General features: G+C 43.4%; 2 protein-coding genes across 8 annotated transcripts in view; one reads left to right on the forward strand and one right to left on the reverse strand.

Annotated features, from left to right (window-relative positions):
- LOC129336129 (uncharacterized) overlaps nucleotides 1-9018 on the reverse strand; it is a 42094-nt gene extending 33076 nt beyond the window's left edge. For 3 of the 5 annotated variants that reach the window (XR_008597653.1, XR_008597652.1, XM_054989139.1), the window contains exons 1-6: nucleotides 8951-9018; nucleotides 6863-6992; nucleotides 4987-5101; nucleotides 3643-3817; nucleotides 2614-2725; nucleotides 595-701 (exon numbers count right to left, since the gene is read on the reverse strand). Coding sequence is in view for 3 of the 5 variants with exons in the window: in XM_054989139.1 (XP_054845114.1) it covers nucleotides 595-701; nucleotides 2614-2725; nucleotides 3643-3817; nucleotides 4987-5101; nucleotides 6863-6938 (585 nt within the window). In the remaining 2 variants the exon portion in view is untranslated. Of the gene's footprint in view, nucleotides 1-594; nucleotides 702-2613; nucleotides 2726-3642; nucleotides 3818-4986; nucleotides 5102-6862; nucleotides 6993-7730; nucleotides 7821-8950 lie in introns of those variants that run through there. The other 2 variants (XM_054989140.1, XM_054989141.1) reach the window with 2 other exon arrangements.
- Nucleotides 9019-11942: 2924 nt separating this feature from the next.
- Nucleotides 11943-18722, forward strand: part of MKRN1 (makorin ring finger protein 1) — a 29699-nt gene continuing 22919 nt past the window's right edge. For 2 of the 3 annotated variants that reach the window (XM_054988711.1, XM_054988712.1), the window contains exon 1: nucleotides 11943-12221. In XM_054988711.1, the coding sequence (XP_054844686.1) occupies nucleotides 12004-12221 (218 nt within the window). In that variant the 5' untranslated portion in view covers nucleotides 11943-12003. The remainder of the gene's footprint in view (nucleotides 12222-18722) is intronic. The other variant, XM_054988713.1, reaches the window with a different exon arrangement.

Genomic DNA, 18722 nt, shown 5'->3' on the forward strand with positions numbered 1-18722 from the left:
ATTCATTGTATTACTTATATACCTGGTATTGTAGAGCTGTACTGCACCAGAAATGAAATTGCACATGTATGATTTTGCACTTGTACGATTTGCACATGTATGAATTGTCCTATGAGCAATGGTCTTTGTATGAATTGTAATATTGGCTCAACGAACAAGAGGCACTTGCACTTTGAAAATTGTATAATCATTCATTATTGTTGCAGTGTGCACACAGAGTGCAAACGTTTCTATAGTTTCAATTTGGGCTTGCGGATGCCTGGGAAGTGTGGAACTTCAAAACACCCTTCTTCACGTAGCCTGAGGATGTCCCTCGGAAAATCATAACATGTAGCTGCCCCCCCGGCTCCAGATAACAAAAAGAACAGAGGAAGATGGGGAAATTGGACCACACGAGCCTCTAAGAGGTCACAGAATTCTAGACGATCAGATCAGGGGGTGGAGAAAGACTTTCCATATTTGCAGGGCAGCCCTGACGGTGCATTCATAGCGCAGAAGGAGCAAATGCTTAGTGAGGCCGGTGTTACAAAACAGCGTTAGGCAGCACACCACTCACTCCCACTTCTCGTCCATTCCTTCGAGTCTGGTGCTCACCAAATATTCCAGTGTCCTACCAATATCCAGTATAGACTTGACACCCGCAGAAATCACAGCAACAGGAGTACGGCCTAACTCCGTCAGATCAGCACTCACATCTAAAGCTGGAAAGGACAAAATATACCACAAAATTTGAAATGCAGTTCCATTATCAAATTTCATAGCGGTGTTGCCAAAGGGGAATGCTTCTTTTAGATCTGTAGCATAAGCTTTTGAGAATCACAGTTCTCTTCGTCAGATACGGGACGCATCTGACGAAGAGAACTGTGAATCTCGAAAGCTTATGCTACAGTAAAGTTGGTTAGTCTTAAAGGTGCTACTGGACTCTTTTTGATTTTGCTACTACAGACTAACACGGCTAACTCCTCTGGATCTTTTAGATCTGATAACAATAAACACACAAGTGTTGAAGAAAAGGGATTTATTAAAATAATCTCGAGAAGTTTACAGAAATAAACAAGTATAGAGCAGAGAATATCCTTACGCCTCATACTGCTGTTGGGAACTCCAGGAAATGGCAATGGGACACACACACACCCCGGTTCTGGTCAGTTGTGCAGCGCTGCTCTGCAGTTCAGCCTGAGCTGAGGTTCTGCTGTGTAGGGGTTCTCTGAGCTTATACAGAAGCTGGCTGGCTACAGCTGAGCATTTATTTTCCCATAGTTGGCCTTGGAGAGGAGTGACATATTCAAGGCCAACTGATAAGCAGTGTGTGGCAAACATCCTACAGACCCCGTAGCAGGTGCATGGTTTAACTTGTGAACGTCCCACTCTCCAGTACAATGACAGGACACTGTTATCTGAGCAGGTGGATAATAAGATGGAAAACGTCGTTAAGACAGAAAAATATTTTACATTGCCAAAACTGTGGCACACCACCAACTCCTCAAGTTCACGATAGTCTTCTGCATGTACCACTACAATAGCCTCTACACAAGCAACCAGGAGCCCCCTTCCCAATACAATCTTCCTCTGCTCAAACCTCTTCAGCTGCAGAGCCACAGTTATGGAGCCGCTTGCAGGAGATAAAGTCAACATTATTGGTGACTTTTTCAGAGTTCATCTTCCTTGAAAGAGGCATAAGACTGAGTTATTGGGAGGGGTTTTTCATAGGGCTGGGGCCTGGAGATCTCCCAGAATTACAAATGATCTCCAGAGGAGTTAGCAGTGTTAGTCTGTAATAGCAATATAGTAAAGAGTCCAGTAGCACCTTTAAGACTAACCAACTTTATTGTAGCATAAGCTTTCGAGAACCACAGCTCTCTTCGTCAGATGCATACCCTCCATGCATCTGACAAAGAGAGCTGTGGTTCTCGAAAGTTTATGCTACAAAAAAGTTGGTTAGTCTTAAAGGTGCTATTAGACTGTACTATTTTGCAATGATCTCCAGACAACAGAAATCAGACCTAATGATTTGAAGAATGGATTCTGTGGCATTACACCCAACTGAGGTTCCTCCCCTCCCCAAACCTTGTCCACCCCCAAATCTCCAGGAATTTTCCAACCCAGAGTTGACAACCCTACTTTTTAATAATGGTTTGAAAAGAGAGCTAGAAAATTGCCTTCTGGTAAGTGGCTGGAGATTGGTGTGGTGTAGGGTGGGGTTTCTTGCTTTTCACAGGTATGTAGATTATGTGGGATGTTGTCAGGATTTTTAATTTGTGTTTTTACTTTTGTTACTGGATACCACAACACATTCTTTTGTGAGCTATTTTGAACCCTTCAGAGGAAAGGCAGGACATAAGTAAACAAAACTCAAATACCAGAATCTTGCATGAATATAATCAAAGAAAAGCTATATTACACATTTTCATATATGCATTTATTTTGAATATTTTTCTACCATCTATAAAGAGGGGGAAACTGCTACAACAATGAACAAGTGCCCTGCTCATCTAACAAATGACGATAAAATGGTGGGTGGTTGTGCACCCAACATGTACAGCTCAGAAAAGGAAAATAAAATAGTATTGGAAATCAACTCCAAATGGAATGAATATATAATTTTCCTCTTACTCTTCTCTCCTCCACGGTGGACCCCTCCAATTCCTCCTGTCACAAACACAGGGATGCCAGCTTTGTGCGCCACAAACATAGTTCCTGCCACAGTAGTACCACCAGATAAGCCCTGTTACAAAACAGCCAATCAAAATCCAGGTAGAATACAACCATCTCAGCAATTCATGAAACAGCATCATATGGGAAAAGGGAACTGAAGCAAGATGGGGCGAGGGCAGGGTTAAATCTGAGCCTGAAAATTCCCAGGCTTGCCTGGGTTGAGTAAAATGGATTCCCAGTAAAAACAAGATTTTAACACAGGCCAACTTCAGAATTTTTCTACTGACAATAAAGTGTCTTTATTCACTAAGCTAAATGATCCAGATAAATGTTAGGGATAAACAATGGGTGACCTTGCCAGAGGCTTATTCTGACCCACAGGATATCCTGTTTGGTTCCAGAAATATCCCCTAATCCTTCCCTTTTTGTGAGTTTGCCATGTAGCCGACTTGTGTTCCCCACAGCCACAAAGCAGCTGCAGGGAACAGCTTCATTTTAAAAAAAGGACAGTCCAAATGGGGAGGAGGAAAGAGAGGAGGAGGGGCTCCTGCCTCCCTCCCCGAAGCCATTTTCACACATGTGAAACAGTGCAGGGGGGAGTTATTTTCCCATTTCTGCTGTTACACGTGGAGTATTCTGTGCGCATGGAGCAGCAGAAATGGGGAAATAACTCCCTGTTCCCAGCCCCAATCCTGTGTCCTCAAGAAATTGAGGAGCAGGAAAAAATGGGTAGAAAATAGCCTCTCTACTAATGCTCTAGAAATCCCCCCTTATCTTTCTGGTATCTACAACAGAAATTAAGGGAAAGTCCTAGACTGTCATCCAGAAGTGATGTCATATCACTGCCAAATTCAACCCACTTCAGGCATCGCCCTCAAAATCTGATATCTGCCAAGGCAGCTCTGGTAATCCTACCCTTGGCTGAGGTGATGTGCACTAGGTACAAATTCAGCAAGACCAAAACGGAGCAACAGTAAACATCAATACCTGACTCAGAACATAGGGAAAGTCTCTTCGAGATGCCTTCACTACATTTTTCCTCTTTGCCAGAATCTCAAGTTCATCGTTCTGGAGGCCCACGTGGATACATCCATTTAGAATGCCTATAGTGGCTGGCACAACACCATTCCTTCTTACCATGTCTTCTACCTCTCTGGCCGTGCTGGAGCAATTCAGCAGAACGAAATACAGAGCAAGATAAGAGAAAACAATTAAGTCTGCCAAAATAAAGCAGGAGCTCCATGGCACCTTAAAGACTAACACAATTTATCCTAGCATAAGCATGGCTAGGCTTCTGGAACTAAACTGCCAATATAGTGGGACCTGTACTTCACTGACCTCCTTGACCCATACTTCCACTTAATTTCCTTCCACTATTATGAAGTGTCTCTACAGAACTGTTTATCTAATGGGTCTAGTTTTCGCTGTAAGGGCGGGCAGGTGGTCCTACAAACCAAGGAAGATTATACCATATTTTTTCACACAGAGATAGGGCTCCCCATTGCATTTCCTAAGGCTTCATTACCACCACAAAACTGCGCTGAAAACTTGAACAGGAAGTACTAGAGTAACAGAGCACCCTCCCCAGCACAGTCACATTCCAGTACGTCCATTGAAATCAATGGGCTTAGTTAAAGGATGCAACCCTGCTGAAGAAGGCATAGACTTCAATGGACTTTCAGGGGTATAACTCTGCTCAGGATGCCACCTGTAAGGTAGGAGGAGCTGTGGCTCAGTGGGAGAGCACCCGCTTTGTATGCAGAGGGACCCTGGTTCAGTCCCCAGCATCACCTGTTAAAAGGACCAGGCAGTAGGTGATTTGAAAGACCTCTGCCCGAGGCCCTGGGAACCACAGCCAGTCTGAGTAGACTGATGGTCTGATTCAGTGTGTGTTCTTGCTTTTCGAACACATGAAGCTGTCTTACACTGAATCAGTCCCTTGTTCCGTCAGCTCTTCAGGATCTCAGGTAGAGGTCTTTCATGTCACCTACTACCAGATCCTTTTAACTGGAGAGGCTACAGATTTAACCAGAGACCTTCATGCAAAGCAGGTGAGCTTCCACTAAGACACAACTCCTAATTCCCTGTAAAAGTGAGTTTAAACTCATATGCTCATCAGTTGGTGGGATGCAGTATCAGGCAATGGCTTAAATACACGGGGCTGTCATCACAGGACAATTGCCACTGACAATGTCAGTTCAGAAATGTCAGCCGAGCCAGTTCACAAATTCAGCTGTAAGTCACCACATGATAAGTTTTTAAGCGATGGGCAAAGGCATGTAGGTATCAGACAGTCTTTTGCTGCACCAGAAAAACCATAGACTTCACAACCTCAGATTGTGGGGATACGGCATGCCGTGGGTAATAATGGTGCTCTCCAAAGCAACGACGGGCCGCCCATTGTCCAGAGCTTCCTTTACAAAGGGGTGAACTTTGAAGCCAACATCTAGAACAAAGCACAAAATACTGGTAGTACTTAGAACAGTTCCCAAGCAGTCAATGGGAATGAGGCCAGTGAGAAGAGGGTAACTCTGCTTAGGATTGCATTGTGAATGCTTTTTCTTTACAGTGGAGGAGGCTGCTGTAGAGAGAACAGGTTTCATAACTTAAATGGAGACTATCCTCCCAGTTCTCACATTCTAATTCTTGGTAATTCTATCACAAAGTTCACACCAATCAATGAAATTATTTGGACCAGAAAACGCTGTTACTTTGGTATGGTAATGAGACAATGGGGAGACAGCATAGTGTAGTGGTTAGAGTGTCTGACTAGCATCTGGGAGACCCAGGCTCAAATTCCCACTCAGCCATGGAAGCTTGCAGGGTGGCCTTGGACCAGACACACATGCTCAGCTGAACCTACCTTGCAGGGTTGTTGTAAGGATAAACTGAAGGAGAGTAGAACAATATAAGTTGCTTTGGGTCCCCACTGGGGAGAAAGGTAGTAGATGAAATAAATATATATATAAATAAAAGAAATAAACTGGTGACATGGAAACCAACAGCACAGTCATACGCTTGCTGCCTCTCTCTGTGCCACTTGCACCCGTGCCCAGTTTAAGGATCAGTTGATCCATACTCATTCATCAGCTATAACCATTTCCCTGGACGGAAGACAATTCCTGCCCACCTCTACCTCCCACCCCCCACCCCAGGAGTGCCCTCAAGAAAAACAGGGGGTCGTAACATTTATGTGATTTTAAGAGTTACAGCAATAAAAAGCATCCAATTCCACCCAACAGATGTCAATCAATTAACGTTTAATAATATACTTTTAGCATTATGGCATGGGAAAGGGGTTGGGATGACTGGGATGTCTGATACCAAAACTTCTGCTGCTCAGCTGTCTGCAAGATTGTTTCCTAAATAAATACAATAAAAACAATTTTTTTCTGTATTGTAGGATTTGAGCCCGGTGGCACCTCAGAGACCAACGAGATCTTCAGAATGAAAGCTTTCGAGAGTCAGAGCTCCCTTCGTCAGACCTGTATTATGTTTCACATATATTTCCTTGTTGTAAACTGCTCAAACTGCTCAACAATTCTCCAGGATAGGCCAGTGTTATTATTACAGACAGGAGGCGGAGGACTATTTACAGTACAAACCTGTGCATGTCTACCCCAAAGCAAATCCCACTGGGTTTTCAGTGGAACCTCTTCCCAGGTAACTTTGCACAGGATCACTGGCTGGGTTAGTTCGTGGCAGAAATGTGATTTGATCTGGAGGTCTCTCAGCAGTTTATTTGGTAAGGGAGCAATCCTAGGAAGGTTTACTCCGTCAAACATGATTCTCATTGCATTTGGTGTAGTGGTTAAGATCAGAGAGATTCTAATCTGGAGAACTGGGTTTGATTCCCCACTCCTCCACTTGTAGCCAGCTGGGTGACCTTGGGTCAGTCACAGCTCTCTCAGAGCTCTCTCAGCCCCATCCACCTCACAGGATGATTGTTGTGGGGATAATAACATACCTTGTAAATTGCTCTGAGTGGGTGTTAAGTTGTCTTGAAGGGTAGTATATAAATCAAATGTTGTTATTATCATCATCAATGGGGTTGACTGCCAGAAAAGCGCCCTTAAGACTACAGCCTCAGCCACCATGCTAGAGCTGCTAAGCTGAGCAATGAGAGATCAAGTCACGTGCACACATGTGTGAATTTGCCACACTGCTGATGGAGCGCAGGGGACATACACAAATAGGAAACACTCACTGTGTAAAGCTCTTCTTACTTGGAGGGTACAACAAGCCATCAAAGTTGTATGGGCACCCAAGATACAAATAGGCATCCCGATTATTCCTTGTCTGATAGGGCCAACGAATGAACAGCTAGACCATGAGAACTGAAAGAAACAGGCCAGAAAAGAGCAATGTTTTGTCACTGTCCCACATCTTTGGATTGTTGTGAGGATAAAATGGACAAGTAGAAGGAACGATGCAAGCTGCTTTGGGTTCCCATTGGAGAAAGGTGGGGTATAAATGAAGAAAATAAATAATAAACATAGCTAAAGATGGAAGGCAAATAAAATGTAGGTTGGTTGGTGGAAAAAGTGAGGCTTTGAATGTTGCCAAGAGAAAAGCAAGAGGAAAGAGTGCAGGGAAATGAGGAAATGGGGGGAAATGAGGTCCTCCCACCAAATACTTGTGAGCTCAGCTACCCACAATGCAACTGGGCCGTAGTTTTCCTGAGAAGAAGCTATCATGGGGAGGGGGGGAGGGAAAAGGGGGTGTGGGGGGGCAAACAAAGGTAGATTGGCTGGTGAGTGGGAAGGAGAGCAGGAAAAGGAGAGAACCAATGGGGGCTTTCAGGAAATGGAAGGAGGAAATAGTGAGGAAGGGAAAAAGAAACACTCCTTGCAAGTCCTTGAGGGTCCCCTTGCTGAGTTATGATTCAGGTGAAATTTGAACAGAGTACTTGCCAGTTCATGTCCTCTCTCTGTTGCAATAAGATAAAAGACCACAGCCCAGAAAATCTACAACAACTAACATTCTCCGGCTGTGAAAGCCTTCAACAAAATATGATAAAAGTAGATAAAGGTAGGTAGGTAATCCCCCTGCGCAAGCACCGAGTCATTACTGACCCATGAGGCAGAGTGGTAAGCAGCAGTACTGCAGGCCAATTTCTGCTCACGACCTGAGTTTGATCCTGGCAGAAGCTGGGTTCAGGTAGCCGGCTCAAGGTTGACTCCGCTTTCCATCCTTCCGAGGTCAGTAAAATGAGTACCCAGTTTCCTGGGGGTAAAGTGTAGATTACTGGGGAAGGCAATGGCAAACCACCCGTAACAAAAAGTCTGCCAAGAAAACGACGTGATGCGACGATGATAAAAGTAGTAATATATAAATAGTTTTGAAACACTCAGGACATCAGGCCTTTGGAAGTAACTAGAAAAGTCTGTCACAAACAATGGCTTAGCATTCACAACTCACCTTTATACAGTTAGTGTTCAGTTACACAAAATTCCCACAGTATTAATCTCTGGAGTCAAATCAGAGTTAACATGTGAGAACTTCTGTGCGGAAACGTCGATATGACCTCTAATTCTTCTATTAAATTGACATACATTTTACAGGTATAAAAATTAGTTTTACAGAAAACATGAATTTTAGAAGATGAAACTATATTGTACCTAGCGAAGGCCTGGGGAAAAAAACAGGAAAAAATGGGGCAGGGTGTCCTTTTTTCCTAAGGCCTCTCCCACAATTTTTTCTCTTTTTTCCTGTGGCTTCAAATTTTCCAGAAATGTTACATCTCTGGTTGTACTATATGATAAAAGAGAATATTCCCTCCTGTATATGAGAAAACGGAATGCATCTTCTAAGATGGCACTTTCTAAGTACTGTCTCTGGTTAATTAGAGGCACTTTTAAAATTAAAAAAACTAATAGATTAATACATTATCATGCTATAAATTCAGACTGCTTCATTTTAAAAGGCCTAAAAACCATGTGGGCTCCACATTATCAAATGAAAGTCTACTTTGGTGGCAATCTGTACACCAAAAAGAAATGCTAAAATTCAACAAACTGTTCTTTGTTTTGATCAAATGCAGTTTGTTTGTGAATTTAGTCACTTTAAACTGTGTCCGTACTTCATTTAAACTAGACCAGATTAACAAGGAATTTTTCAATCTTGCCGCCTGTCTCTGGAAACTGTACTGAGTATCACATTTTCAATGGCATTTTCACACAGCTGTAATTTTAACTGTTTCACGCCCCTCTTTCCCCAAACTTGCTTTCCACCCCAACCTTTCATTTAGCCTTTGATAGGCAAAGAAGGTGATCAACACCAGCCAGCTTCTTACCTCTGTGTGTGTCTGTCAGCCATATGCTGGCTGGACATTTCATATGACCAGCACCCGTAAAAAGGCAGGACGGATGGGAATTGCGACATAGAGCTCTTGGCTTCAGCTGTCCAACATTCCAGCCAAAGGTTCTATGTGGAGCAAATCCATTTATCATTAACGGAATAAAGCAGCTGGGACCCTGGAACGACTCTCTGCTTTGGGAAAGGGGGAGGCTGTTATGTCAGACTCCAGGAGGGAAAAGCTGTGATTTCTTGTTTCATTTGTGCCTTTCCATTTCAACATCATGAACATACATGGAAAAGTCAGAGCCAACTTTGAACAATCTTTTAGGACATTTACGAGGTTGTAGAAAGTTATGAAATTAAAGCAAAACATACTGAATTGCAGGAAAAGAGCACTGTGGCCAATTTGCCTCCCCACTCTGAGATTAGATAAAGGGGAAGAAATCTGAAATAAACTGTAGGCTGCAATCTATAAATATTAGCTGTGACAAGCGCTGCCTTCAATGGGTTGAAATCACCCTGTCCCAGCTGCTTGCTCACCCTCATGCTGAGTTATTATGCACTATTTATGAACAGTCCAATGCCCCAAATTCAATAGATAAGTGAACAGGTTTCTGTTTCTCTTCTGAAGAAAACTGCTGCTTTGGAGTAGTGGATTCTATGGCATCGTACCCCACTGAAGTTGTTCCCCTTTCCAAATTCTTCCCTCCCTAGGCTTCACCCCCAAATCTCCAGGAACTTCCCATCCTGGAGTTAGTAACTCTAGAAACACACCGCTGGAAGGAAACCCAGAGGTCCTCTAGTCCAACTCCCTACACAATGCTGGAAATTCACATCTCTCCTCCTCTTACCTCCCCCAGTGGCTCCTGCTCTATGCCCAGAGGAAGGCAAACAACCTCCAGAGTATCCGGCCAATCTGTCCTGTAGGAAAATTCTTTCCCGACTCCAAAGTGGTGATCAGCATTACCCTGGGCATATAAGAAAGGGCCATGAGAGCCTAGCAGTGGCTCATCCCTTCATGTACTCCCTCTTCTGAGTGTGCCTTCCCTCTTCCAATTGAGTCATAGGATCATTCTTTGCCCTCAGAGGGCCATCTAGCCTCTTCTTAAACACCTCCAAGGAAGAAGAGCTCACTACCTCCCAAGGAAGCCTGTTCCACTGAGGAACTGCTCATTGAAGAACTTCCTGTTTAGCCAAAAACTCTTTTGTTTTAATTTTAACCTTCTGTTTCTGGCCCAACCTTCTGGAGCAACAGAAAAAAATTCTGCTCCATTCTTTATGTGACAGCCCTTCAAATACTTGAAGAGGGCTATTATATCACCTCTCCGTAGCCTCTTGTCCAGGCTAACCGTACCCAGCGCCTTCAACTTTTCCTCCTAAGGCTTGGTCTCCAGACCCCTCACCATCTTTGTTGCCCTCCTTTGGACACGCTGCAGCTTGGCAACATCCTTCTTACACCGTGGGGCCCCAAACTGAACACAGCGCTCCGAGTGAGGTATAAACAGAGCAGAGTAAAGTGATACCATCCCTGTTCCAAACTCTAGTTTGAAAGCAGGTGCATTTTAACGGAGCGCTCCTCTGAGAGATGGCATTGGCCTAAGCTCCCTTGTATACTTAGCGGCAAGCTATTTTTTGCTTCAATAAAATGGCCGTTGGTGGTGGAAACGTACAAATATACAGCATGGAAGGTTGCCAGCTCCAGGTTGGGAAATAGTTGAAGATTTGAGGGATGGAGCCTGGGGATGGCAGAATTTGGGGAAGGGCTGGAGCTCATAAGGTTGCCAGGTTTCCTTACCCTCCCAGCAGGGGATCCAGCAAGTCATCCTTTGTAACTTCCAGGAGTGACGTTATCGCACAGGCCCCGGGAGTGCTCCTGCGCTTCGCTTCGGGCTGATTCTTAAAGAATCGGCATGTTTGGAGCCCAAATTGGTCTGGTGTGAAGCGTGGGAGCGCTCCCAGGGCCTGCTTGGCGACGTCACTCCTGGGAGCACTCCTTGGGCGCACACCCGGGGAAGCCCATTCTCTTGCCTTTCCCCCCTGCCCGCCAAGCGAGTGGTGGCAGAAGAGTGGTGGCTGGAAACGAGGGTCAATCCGCTGCCCCAACAAGGGGGCCAGCGACCCTAGCAGCTCAGCAGGTTATAATGCCATAGAATCCACGCTCCAAAACATCCATTTTCTCCGGGGGAACTGGAGAGATGAGTAGTGATTCTGGGAGATCTTTAGGCTCTACCTGGCAACTGTCGAAACTGTGCGTGACTGAATTACACGTTGTAAATTATTCATCGTAATTAAGTATATGAATTACTATAATTATAGGAAAATGTATACAGATCACTGGTTATAATGCAATTTACACACACAATTTGTAATTTACATGTTGACCTGCACCACGCTCACGGCGACATACAGGGCTTCGAAAACATGTTTATCTCCTTGAGCGTTCTAAGGACTTATATGTTGCTACAATATATAAAAATCACAAACAGAAGTTCGCGCCGTTCGGCGCTGACTTGCCAAAGATCCTGGCCGTGAGTAAACGTGCATGTCATCACATTTTTAAAAAATTATTGTATTTAATAGTAAAATTAATTTTAAAATGTAATGACACGCATGCTTCCTGCTTGCCAGGAACGTGCGAATCGAAACCGCGCCCCACATTCTAGAGCGTTAAGATTGACACTTTCGAACGGTGACGGAAATTGGCGGACTCCGTAAATGGCCGAGCCGCTTCGTCTCTATATCCCCACCCCCGCATCCCAGCACATAGCATGACAACGCTTCCCAGACATTTCCCCAACCAATCGGCGTCCTTCCCCAGAAATATTATCACTCCATTCGCCACGCCCTTCGTCCTCTCCATAGGCGAACCCAGCTAACAGGGAACACCAATCGGAACTCTTGTTGCCGAGCCGGTCCTTCTCCCCCCTTTCCCCGCCCCTCCCAGCACGCCCCGCCCCTCGATCTGTGCCCCGCCCCGCTGTCCAGCCGGCCGGAAGGATGCGCTCCCGGAAGTTCCGGTGGGGCCATCGCTGTGTGGGGTAAACAGTAATGGCGGAGGCTGCGGTGGCCCCCGGTGGTGGCGGAGCAGCGGCCACGGCAGCAGGAGCGGCGGTTGCCTCGGCCACCAGCCCCCCCTCCGCCGCTGGCGCCGTCACCACCACTACCACCACGGCCTCCAGCCCCGCCGCAGCCGGACCCCAGCAGCCCCCGCCGGCCGGAGCTGGAGGAGGAGGCAGCGGCTGTTGGACGAAACAGGTCGCCTGCAGGTAACGTGCTGAGGCGGCGGCGGGTGATGGCGCCCGCTCTCCCTCCGTTCCTTGGGTGCCAGCCGCCAAATCTTCCCTCAGAGACTTTTTGCCGCTTCTGTTATCTATCTACCCACGCAGGCGCCTCCTCGCAGGGGAAAAAATCTTTTCCCGGCATTGTCTCTTTCTTTCTCTGAGGTAGATTCTTCTATTGGGTAGGCTCCCTGGATGCTCAGTTCACGCTGCCTGCTTGTTTTTAACCCGAGACTAAATTCCCAGGAACCCCACCCCAAAGAGACTAGTAGCCGAAGCGGCATCGGGGATCTGAATAAGTGCCGGTCCGCTGCCTGTTCATTGTTGCCTCCTTCTCCTTTCTTTTTGAAGCCGGGTGGATTTTCTTATTCAGTGGCTAGCAAGATGATGTCATTGCTTTGCTTCGCTGCCACAGTTGTTCCCTTGGCGCTATTTAGAATCTTGTTGGATCCACCTGGCCGGGATCTGCTGTACTATCTCTAGCATGCATCTATCGTTAGACTGGAAGGAGGCTTCACTCATTGGAGTGGTAAAGTACAGAGAAACCCCCAAGGGTCATCGTGTCCAACCCCCTGCACAGTGCAGGAAACAGTGTTATCGTTTCCTCTTTATCCCTTTCTCATCCTGTTGCCATTTGCTTTTCTCCGAGTTCTTTCCTGTCCTTTCCCTTTGCATGTACCACAGATAAAATTAAGGTTCTCTACCGTGAGAAGCTTAACTGATAAAGAGCAAGCATACTCAGGCATCTGTGGAGTTTTGCACACAAAACTCAAATACATCATTAGAGCACACTATTCGAGTTTTCTACAGTTTTTGAGGTTCCCTAAGAAGTGAAACTGGAGGAAAAATGTTTAGTACACTGGGATTTATAATTAGGGAAAGCTCTGTGGACTGGACTGGACATAATTGCTTGTGGGCTGCCGGCTGACCAAACCTGATGTAATAAGTGAGATATGATTATTGTTTTTAATCATAAGTGCTGGAAAAATGCTTCATATTGTTCTGAGTATGAGAGGTAGTATTGTTGTCTGGTGGTTTTATAGTCTGTTATTTCTGATCAGTTGGTGGGTCCCAGTGCGGTATGATTTCTTTTGTGGGGTTGGAGGGTTATCATCAACATAACTAATTTTCAGCATAGATCTATGGACAGTTAAATTCAATGACAGGAGCCTTGAACAGATGAGATAGACATTTCTATAAACCTGAGGAAAGACCCAGATTTCCAGAAAAATCTGAAAAAAATGGGGGGACATTAGAATTCCCCGCCAAATAATACTGTATGCTTATATACTGGTCTTCTAGAGAAATTAGTGTACATCCAGAGTGATGAAAACATTCAGTGTTGTTATTATTCCCACATACTTTTGGTAATAAAAAGTAATAGATAATAATTGATAAATAGTAGATGCAGCACCTGCAGATTTTAGAAAACAAATGTCCTCTACGGCCATTCTTAGGCAACCACAACAGCATTGCCCAATTGAAGCCTTGGTTTCTGTCACTAAAAGGTGGGGTGAGGGTTCTTTCCAGAAGTGTTTTGGCTTTAAGAGAGGACTCATCAGGGCCAGGCTCACCAACCACTCTTTCCTGCAAGAGTTGCTACCTCCAGACCTGCATGATTCATCCAAGCCTGGCTGCTTGGTACTACTGTTCAGCCACCCCATGAAACCAGGTGTGGTGTAGTGATTAGCGTTTCAGATTAGGATATGGAAGTTCAGACCCACACTGTGCCATGGAAGCTCACTGGGTGACCCTGGGCCAGTCACACACAGTCAGCCCAAGCTATTTGACAGGGTTATTGTCAGGATAAAATGGAGGCGAATGATGTCACTTGCTTTGGGTCCCTATTGTGAAGAAAGGTGTGATATAAATGTAGCTGATGATGAGTGGGAAGGAGAGAAGGAAACAGGAAAGGTGAGCATATGGGGGCTGCCAGGAGCAGGGAGAGAAGAAGTAGTGTGGGGAAAGTTTCAATGTTACTTGAATCCCTAAATACATAGACTCGTTTTTAGAGTTCTCCAAAAAGAAAGATAATTATGTCTAACTAAACACCTCATAGTCTGTTACAAAAAAACAAAACCTGTAGCCTCTTGCCATCAAAGTGTACAAAGTGTACATGTACAGGTGGGTAGCCGTGTTGGTTTGCTGTAGATCAGTAGAATTTGAGTCCAGTGGCACCATGGAGACCAACAAGATTTTCAGGGAATAAGCTTTCGAGAGAGGGACTTGTATCTGAGGAAGGCAGCTTTGATTCTTGGAAGTTTATACTCTGAAAATCTTGTTGGTCTCTGCGGTGCTGCTGGACTCAAATCCTGTGGTTCTATATATATATATTTATTTTTCTGGATAAAAAGTATTATGCAATGTAGGTGTAGTTTCAATAAGAGTTAAGGAACAGAAATTAGGTATATTAATCTTGAACCAAATGATTGACGATAGTGCTTTTGAGAGCTGTTTTTCCTGTAGCACAAGTTTGTGGCTTTTAGGTTTCCAAAGACTAGATAGAAGGTCTGTATGTCTTCTTTAAAATGAATTTTAGCTTTGAGTGGTGTTGAAGAAAATCAAACTATTCTGTGAGGCCCTTGGTTAAGTATTTTGGATTGGTATCCATCAGAGACAGGATTGGTTTAGATGTTAGAGATGGTGCTTGTTGTCGTGAGTGATGTGGGGCAGAAAATTTTCCAATGTTACATTTTTTCATGGAAAATTTTCCACCCCACTTATAATCTGTTTATAGTTGTTGGGGCTGCAAATAAATCATGTTAGGCTAAATATCAGATATGAAAAATTGACAACTGTCGGTGCCCATTTCATTTGCCAATGGAAGAACTGAAAATAAATTCGGACTGCTAGTCCCTGAGCACAGTGCAGTTCCTGGGTCTGGTCCAGGCTTGTGTCTAGTGTATTTGCCTTCTTTTTTGCTACCATTCAGTAACAAACTTAAGCAGAACATAAAAAGATTAGTGTGTGGCGTCACTACACAGGTGCAGTACTCACCTCTTCAAATTCTTGTACATTGTGAATTTATGAAGCCTGAGTTAGTCTTCCCTAAAGAAGCAACAAGACTTGGTACAAGAGGCATAAATTCATCTGCCCTCTATTACAGAACGTGTCTGTACTACCCAAATGCACTGCCTTCTAGTCAGTGTAATTCATTTCACATCTAACCCCACCTTTTCCTCCAGTGCTCAGTGCTGCTTACATCTTTCTCCTCCCCTCCGTTTAATTCTCACAACAACTTTGTAAGGCATGTTAGCCTGAGAGTGTATGAGTGGCCCAAGTTCACCCAACGAGCTTCCATGGCAGAGTGGCAATTTGAAACTAGGCATTGACTATCCCATCTTTTGCTTGTTATTCATGAAAATGAACAAAAATGTCTTTTCTCATTCCTCCTCAGGACACAAGTGTTAGCCTGTGTAATCCTGTTCTTTTATTCTTGTCTAGTTGTTAGGGTTTTCACAGGATAACAGCAAACCTGAGAACTATCAGGCCATCTGTCTTTTTGTACTTGCTGAGCTTGGGCAAGTCAGAGACTTCTTACAATTGTTTCCCCAATTTAGGCAGTCGAATCTGTTGTAATCTGTAAATCAAAAGAATAGAGGAGGGTTGAGGACGAGAGGGCAGCTCAGGAAGGGCTGAACTTCTCTTTTGTGGGGTGTTCTCTGGTGTGGGGGAAGTGGATTAGAACACTTCCTGATTAATGTGTTTATGTTCCTGTTGTATAATAGTTGAAATAAGGGGTAATCCAAGTTTTTGTCATTATGCTTGGGAATTGCTTTGAAAAATTGCTTTTCCAATGGATTATGTTCACAGCTGCTGAATAATTATGTTAGAAGATAGTAAGAGTCCAGTAACACCTTTAAGACTAACCACCTTATTGTAGTATAAGCTTTCAAGAGCCACTGCTCTCTTTGTCAGATGCGTGGGGAAGACAGCTCCATGCATCTGACGAAGAGAGCTGTGGCTCTTGAAAGCTTATACTACAATAAAGTTGGTTAGTCTTAAAGGTGCTACTGGATTCTTTACTATTTTGTTACTACAGACTAACACAGCTAACTCCTCTAGATATATGTTACTTTATAGTCAGCCTTTTACACTGAGACTCAAGGCAGATGAGAAGGTGTAAAACAATGCAGTCTGTTAGCAAGAGAGATTGAGTAAACAATGCAATTGGATTAGGATGACAAAAATTAGAAATAGTACAAAAACTATCAAACAAGATATATCAAGCAGTGCTGAAAATTAAATTACAGAAGTAAAACACAATGCAGTGAGAATGTGATAATAAATACAATACACAGTGATATAGACTACAGTCATGTTCCCTTTATAAAAAGGGGAAATGGGTATCCAAGTGAAATAAAATAGAATGTATTCAGCAATGTCATCATTTTCTTAGTACTAGATTTTTAAAATTAACTTTAGGACCAGTATCATGATCATTATTATAACAATAATAGCATTCAGTTTATATACTTCCCTTCAGGACAATTTAACACCCACTCAGAGCAGTTTACAAAGTATGTTATTATTATGTGTGCACTAAACAGCATGTATACTTCCTCTATTTCTGCTGGTCAACCAGTCATGCAAAAAGTTAGTTATTTTGCTATTCAAGTATATACATTCAAAAGCATATAATTAAGAGCATCTCAGACTCTTAACGTGTTAGTTAATATTATCCGGTATTGCAGAACAAAAACTCCATGGTTTACCTAAGTTCTATCTTTATCTTTCTGTGGGAAGTAATGGATACTCTTAATCTAAGATAAGGGACATACATAGAGAATAACTTCTGCCTTTTCAGTGTTGTTTGTTAGCAGCTGGGAAATAATTTCCAGTTGATAGGGCAGGACAAGGTAATATTTGGTAATATTTTGAAATGTTTTAAAGGATTTTTTAGGGTTATCTAAGTATTGCCACCGTGAATGTGCATTCTACACACACGCACGCACGCACCCACCCACCCATATACATTCAGCTTCTAACTCCCACCTCCTTTTCTAAAAGTAGATCATAACTTTTAAAAGGAAACGGATAGAGATACAAAGGGAACACAATCTCTGCAAACAGATCACCATACTTGTTAGTATTTTGGTAGATTGCAGAATGAACAAGCCTTCTGAACTGCACTGGGCTATTGCATTTGCATCTGTTATGGGTTTCTTTTAGATGTGCTTCATGTGTTTGTTTCTCTACATGAAGTACAAACCTGGAAGTTTATCATGGTATATAAAGTGCCATAAATAGTTTTTTTCTTTTTTTACCTGACAAAAATGTGGATCAGGTAGAGTTTGATGGTGGCATGACTGGTAGAATTACAGTGCCTGCCATACCTGTGCTACTTTTTCATAGTATGGTCAATTTGTATTTTCTCCTGCTGAGAAAATGTGAAGTGGCCCTCAGAAGAGAGTATTCTTTGAGAACTCTCCATTGAGGGAAAGATATGTGTCTCATTGCTTTAGGAAAACTGATGCTACATTGAAAAGTACTAATTCTTGAACTCTTAAGAGCACCTTTTCCACATCAACTTGTCTGTAGAGGAATTCCTGGGTATGTGCTGATGAACCCCTGTGTGTTATAGATGATTCTCAGACATCTTTTAGGGCATGTGCTTAGTTTTTGAGGTACCTTAGTTCTAAAAATGCACTCATTTTTAGAAAGCTACAATATGAAAGGGAAAACTTCTTTCTTTCAGAGAAGTTGACCTGCCAGTACAGATTCTACCAAGGAACCCTGGAGTTTCTGAGGCACCCCAGAATTTTCCCAGAATACAACTAGAAAAATCGCTCTAACACTGGACATTATTTCAGGCCTTATGAATAAAAAATGTTCATAAAACAAATTGTGTTTTAGCCACATCTAATTAGATTTTGCAGATCTGCGTTTAACTTCAAATTCAACCTCTAACATGGAGTCCACAATTTTTCTTTATCTCACTTTTTTCTTGCTTCGGTGATGTGACTGTCCTACCATAGGTCACGATGCAGCCCAGTTGTGTATCATGATACACCAGTTGAACAGGTTAGAATGTCAAGCTTTCTAGATTGGGGTTATACCAATCTGTATTAATTTGCTGTAGAACACTTAGTGTACACATGAAGTATCTAACTGCAGCTTCCCCTTCGTATTCCAGGGTGGAAGGAAGAGGCACTAGAGCACAAACTGCTCATATGTGTGCAAATTTGTTATTGACTGTTGTTCTGAAAATAATGAGAACCTGACTGTCCATACTTTTCTCAATGTAACCTGATTGTGAGTCTCTGATCTCTTAGCTAGAGATTTTAGAGTTTCGTATTTCATTCTGGAAAGAAAGAGATGCTAATTATATGCACAGTTATGGCTGTCAGTGAGATGGGCTCTGTTTTCAAATTTGGGAAATGAGATACTGTTTTAGTTTCTGACAGACTTTGCATAACTGAACTGATGCGTTTGCCTTGCATTTGGGGCTCTTTTGTGGTCAGGACTAGTGGCTCCATCTTCCGTGCT

The sequence above is a fragment of the Eublepharis macularius genome, chromosome 9, assembly GCF_028583425.1.
Source record: "Eublepharis macularius isolate TG4126 chromosome 9, MPM_Emac_v1.0, whole genome shotgun sequence".
Classification (NCBI taxonomy): Eukaryota; Metazoa; Chordata; class Lepidosauria; order Squamata; family Eublepharidae; genus Eublepharis; species Eublepharis macularius.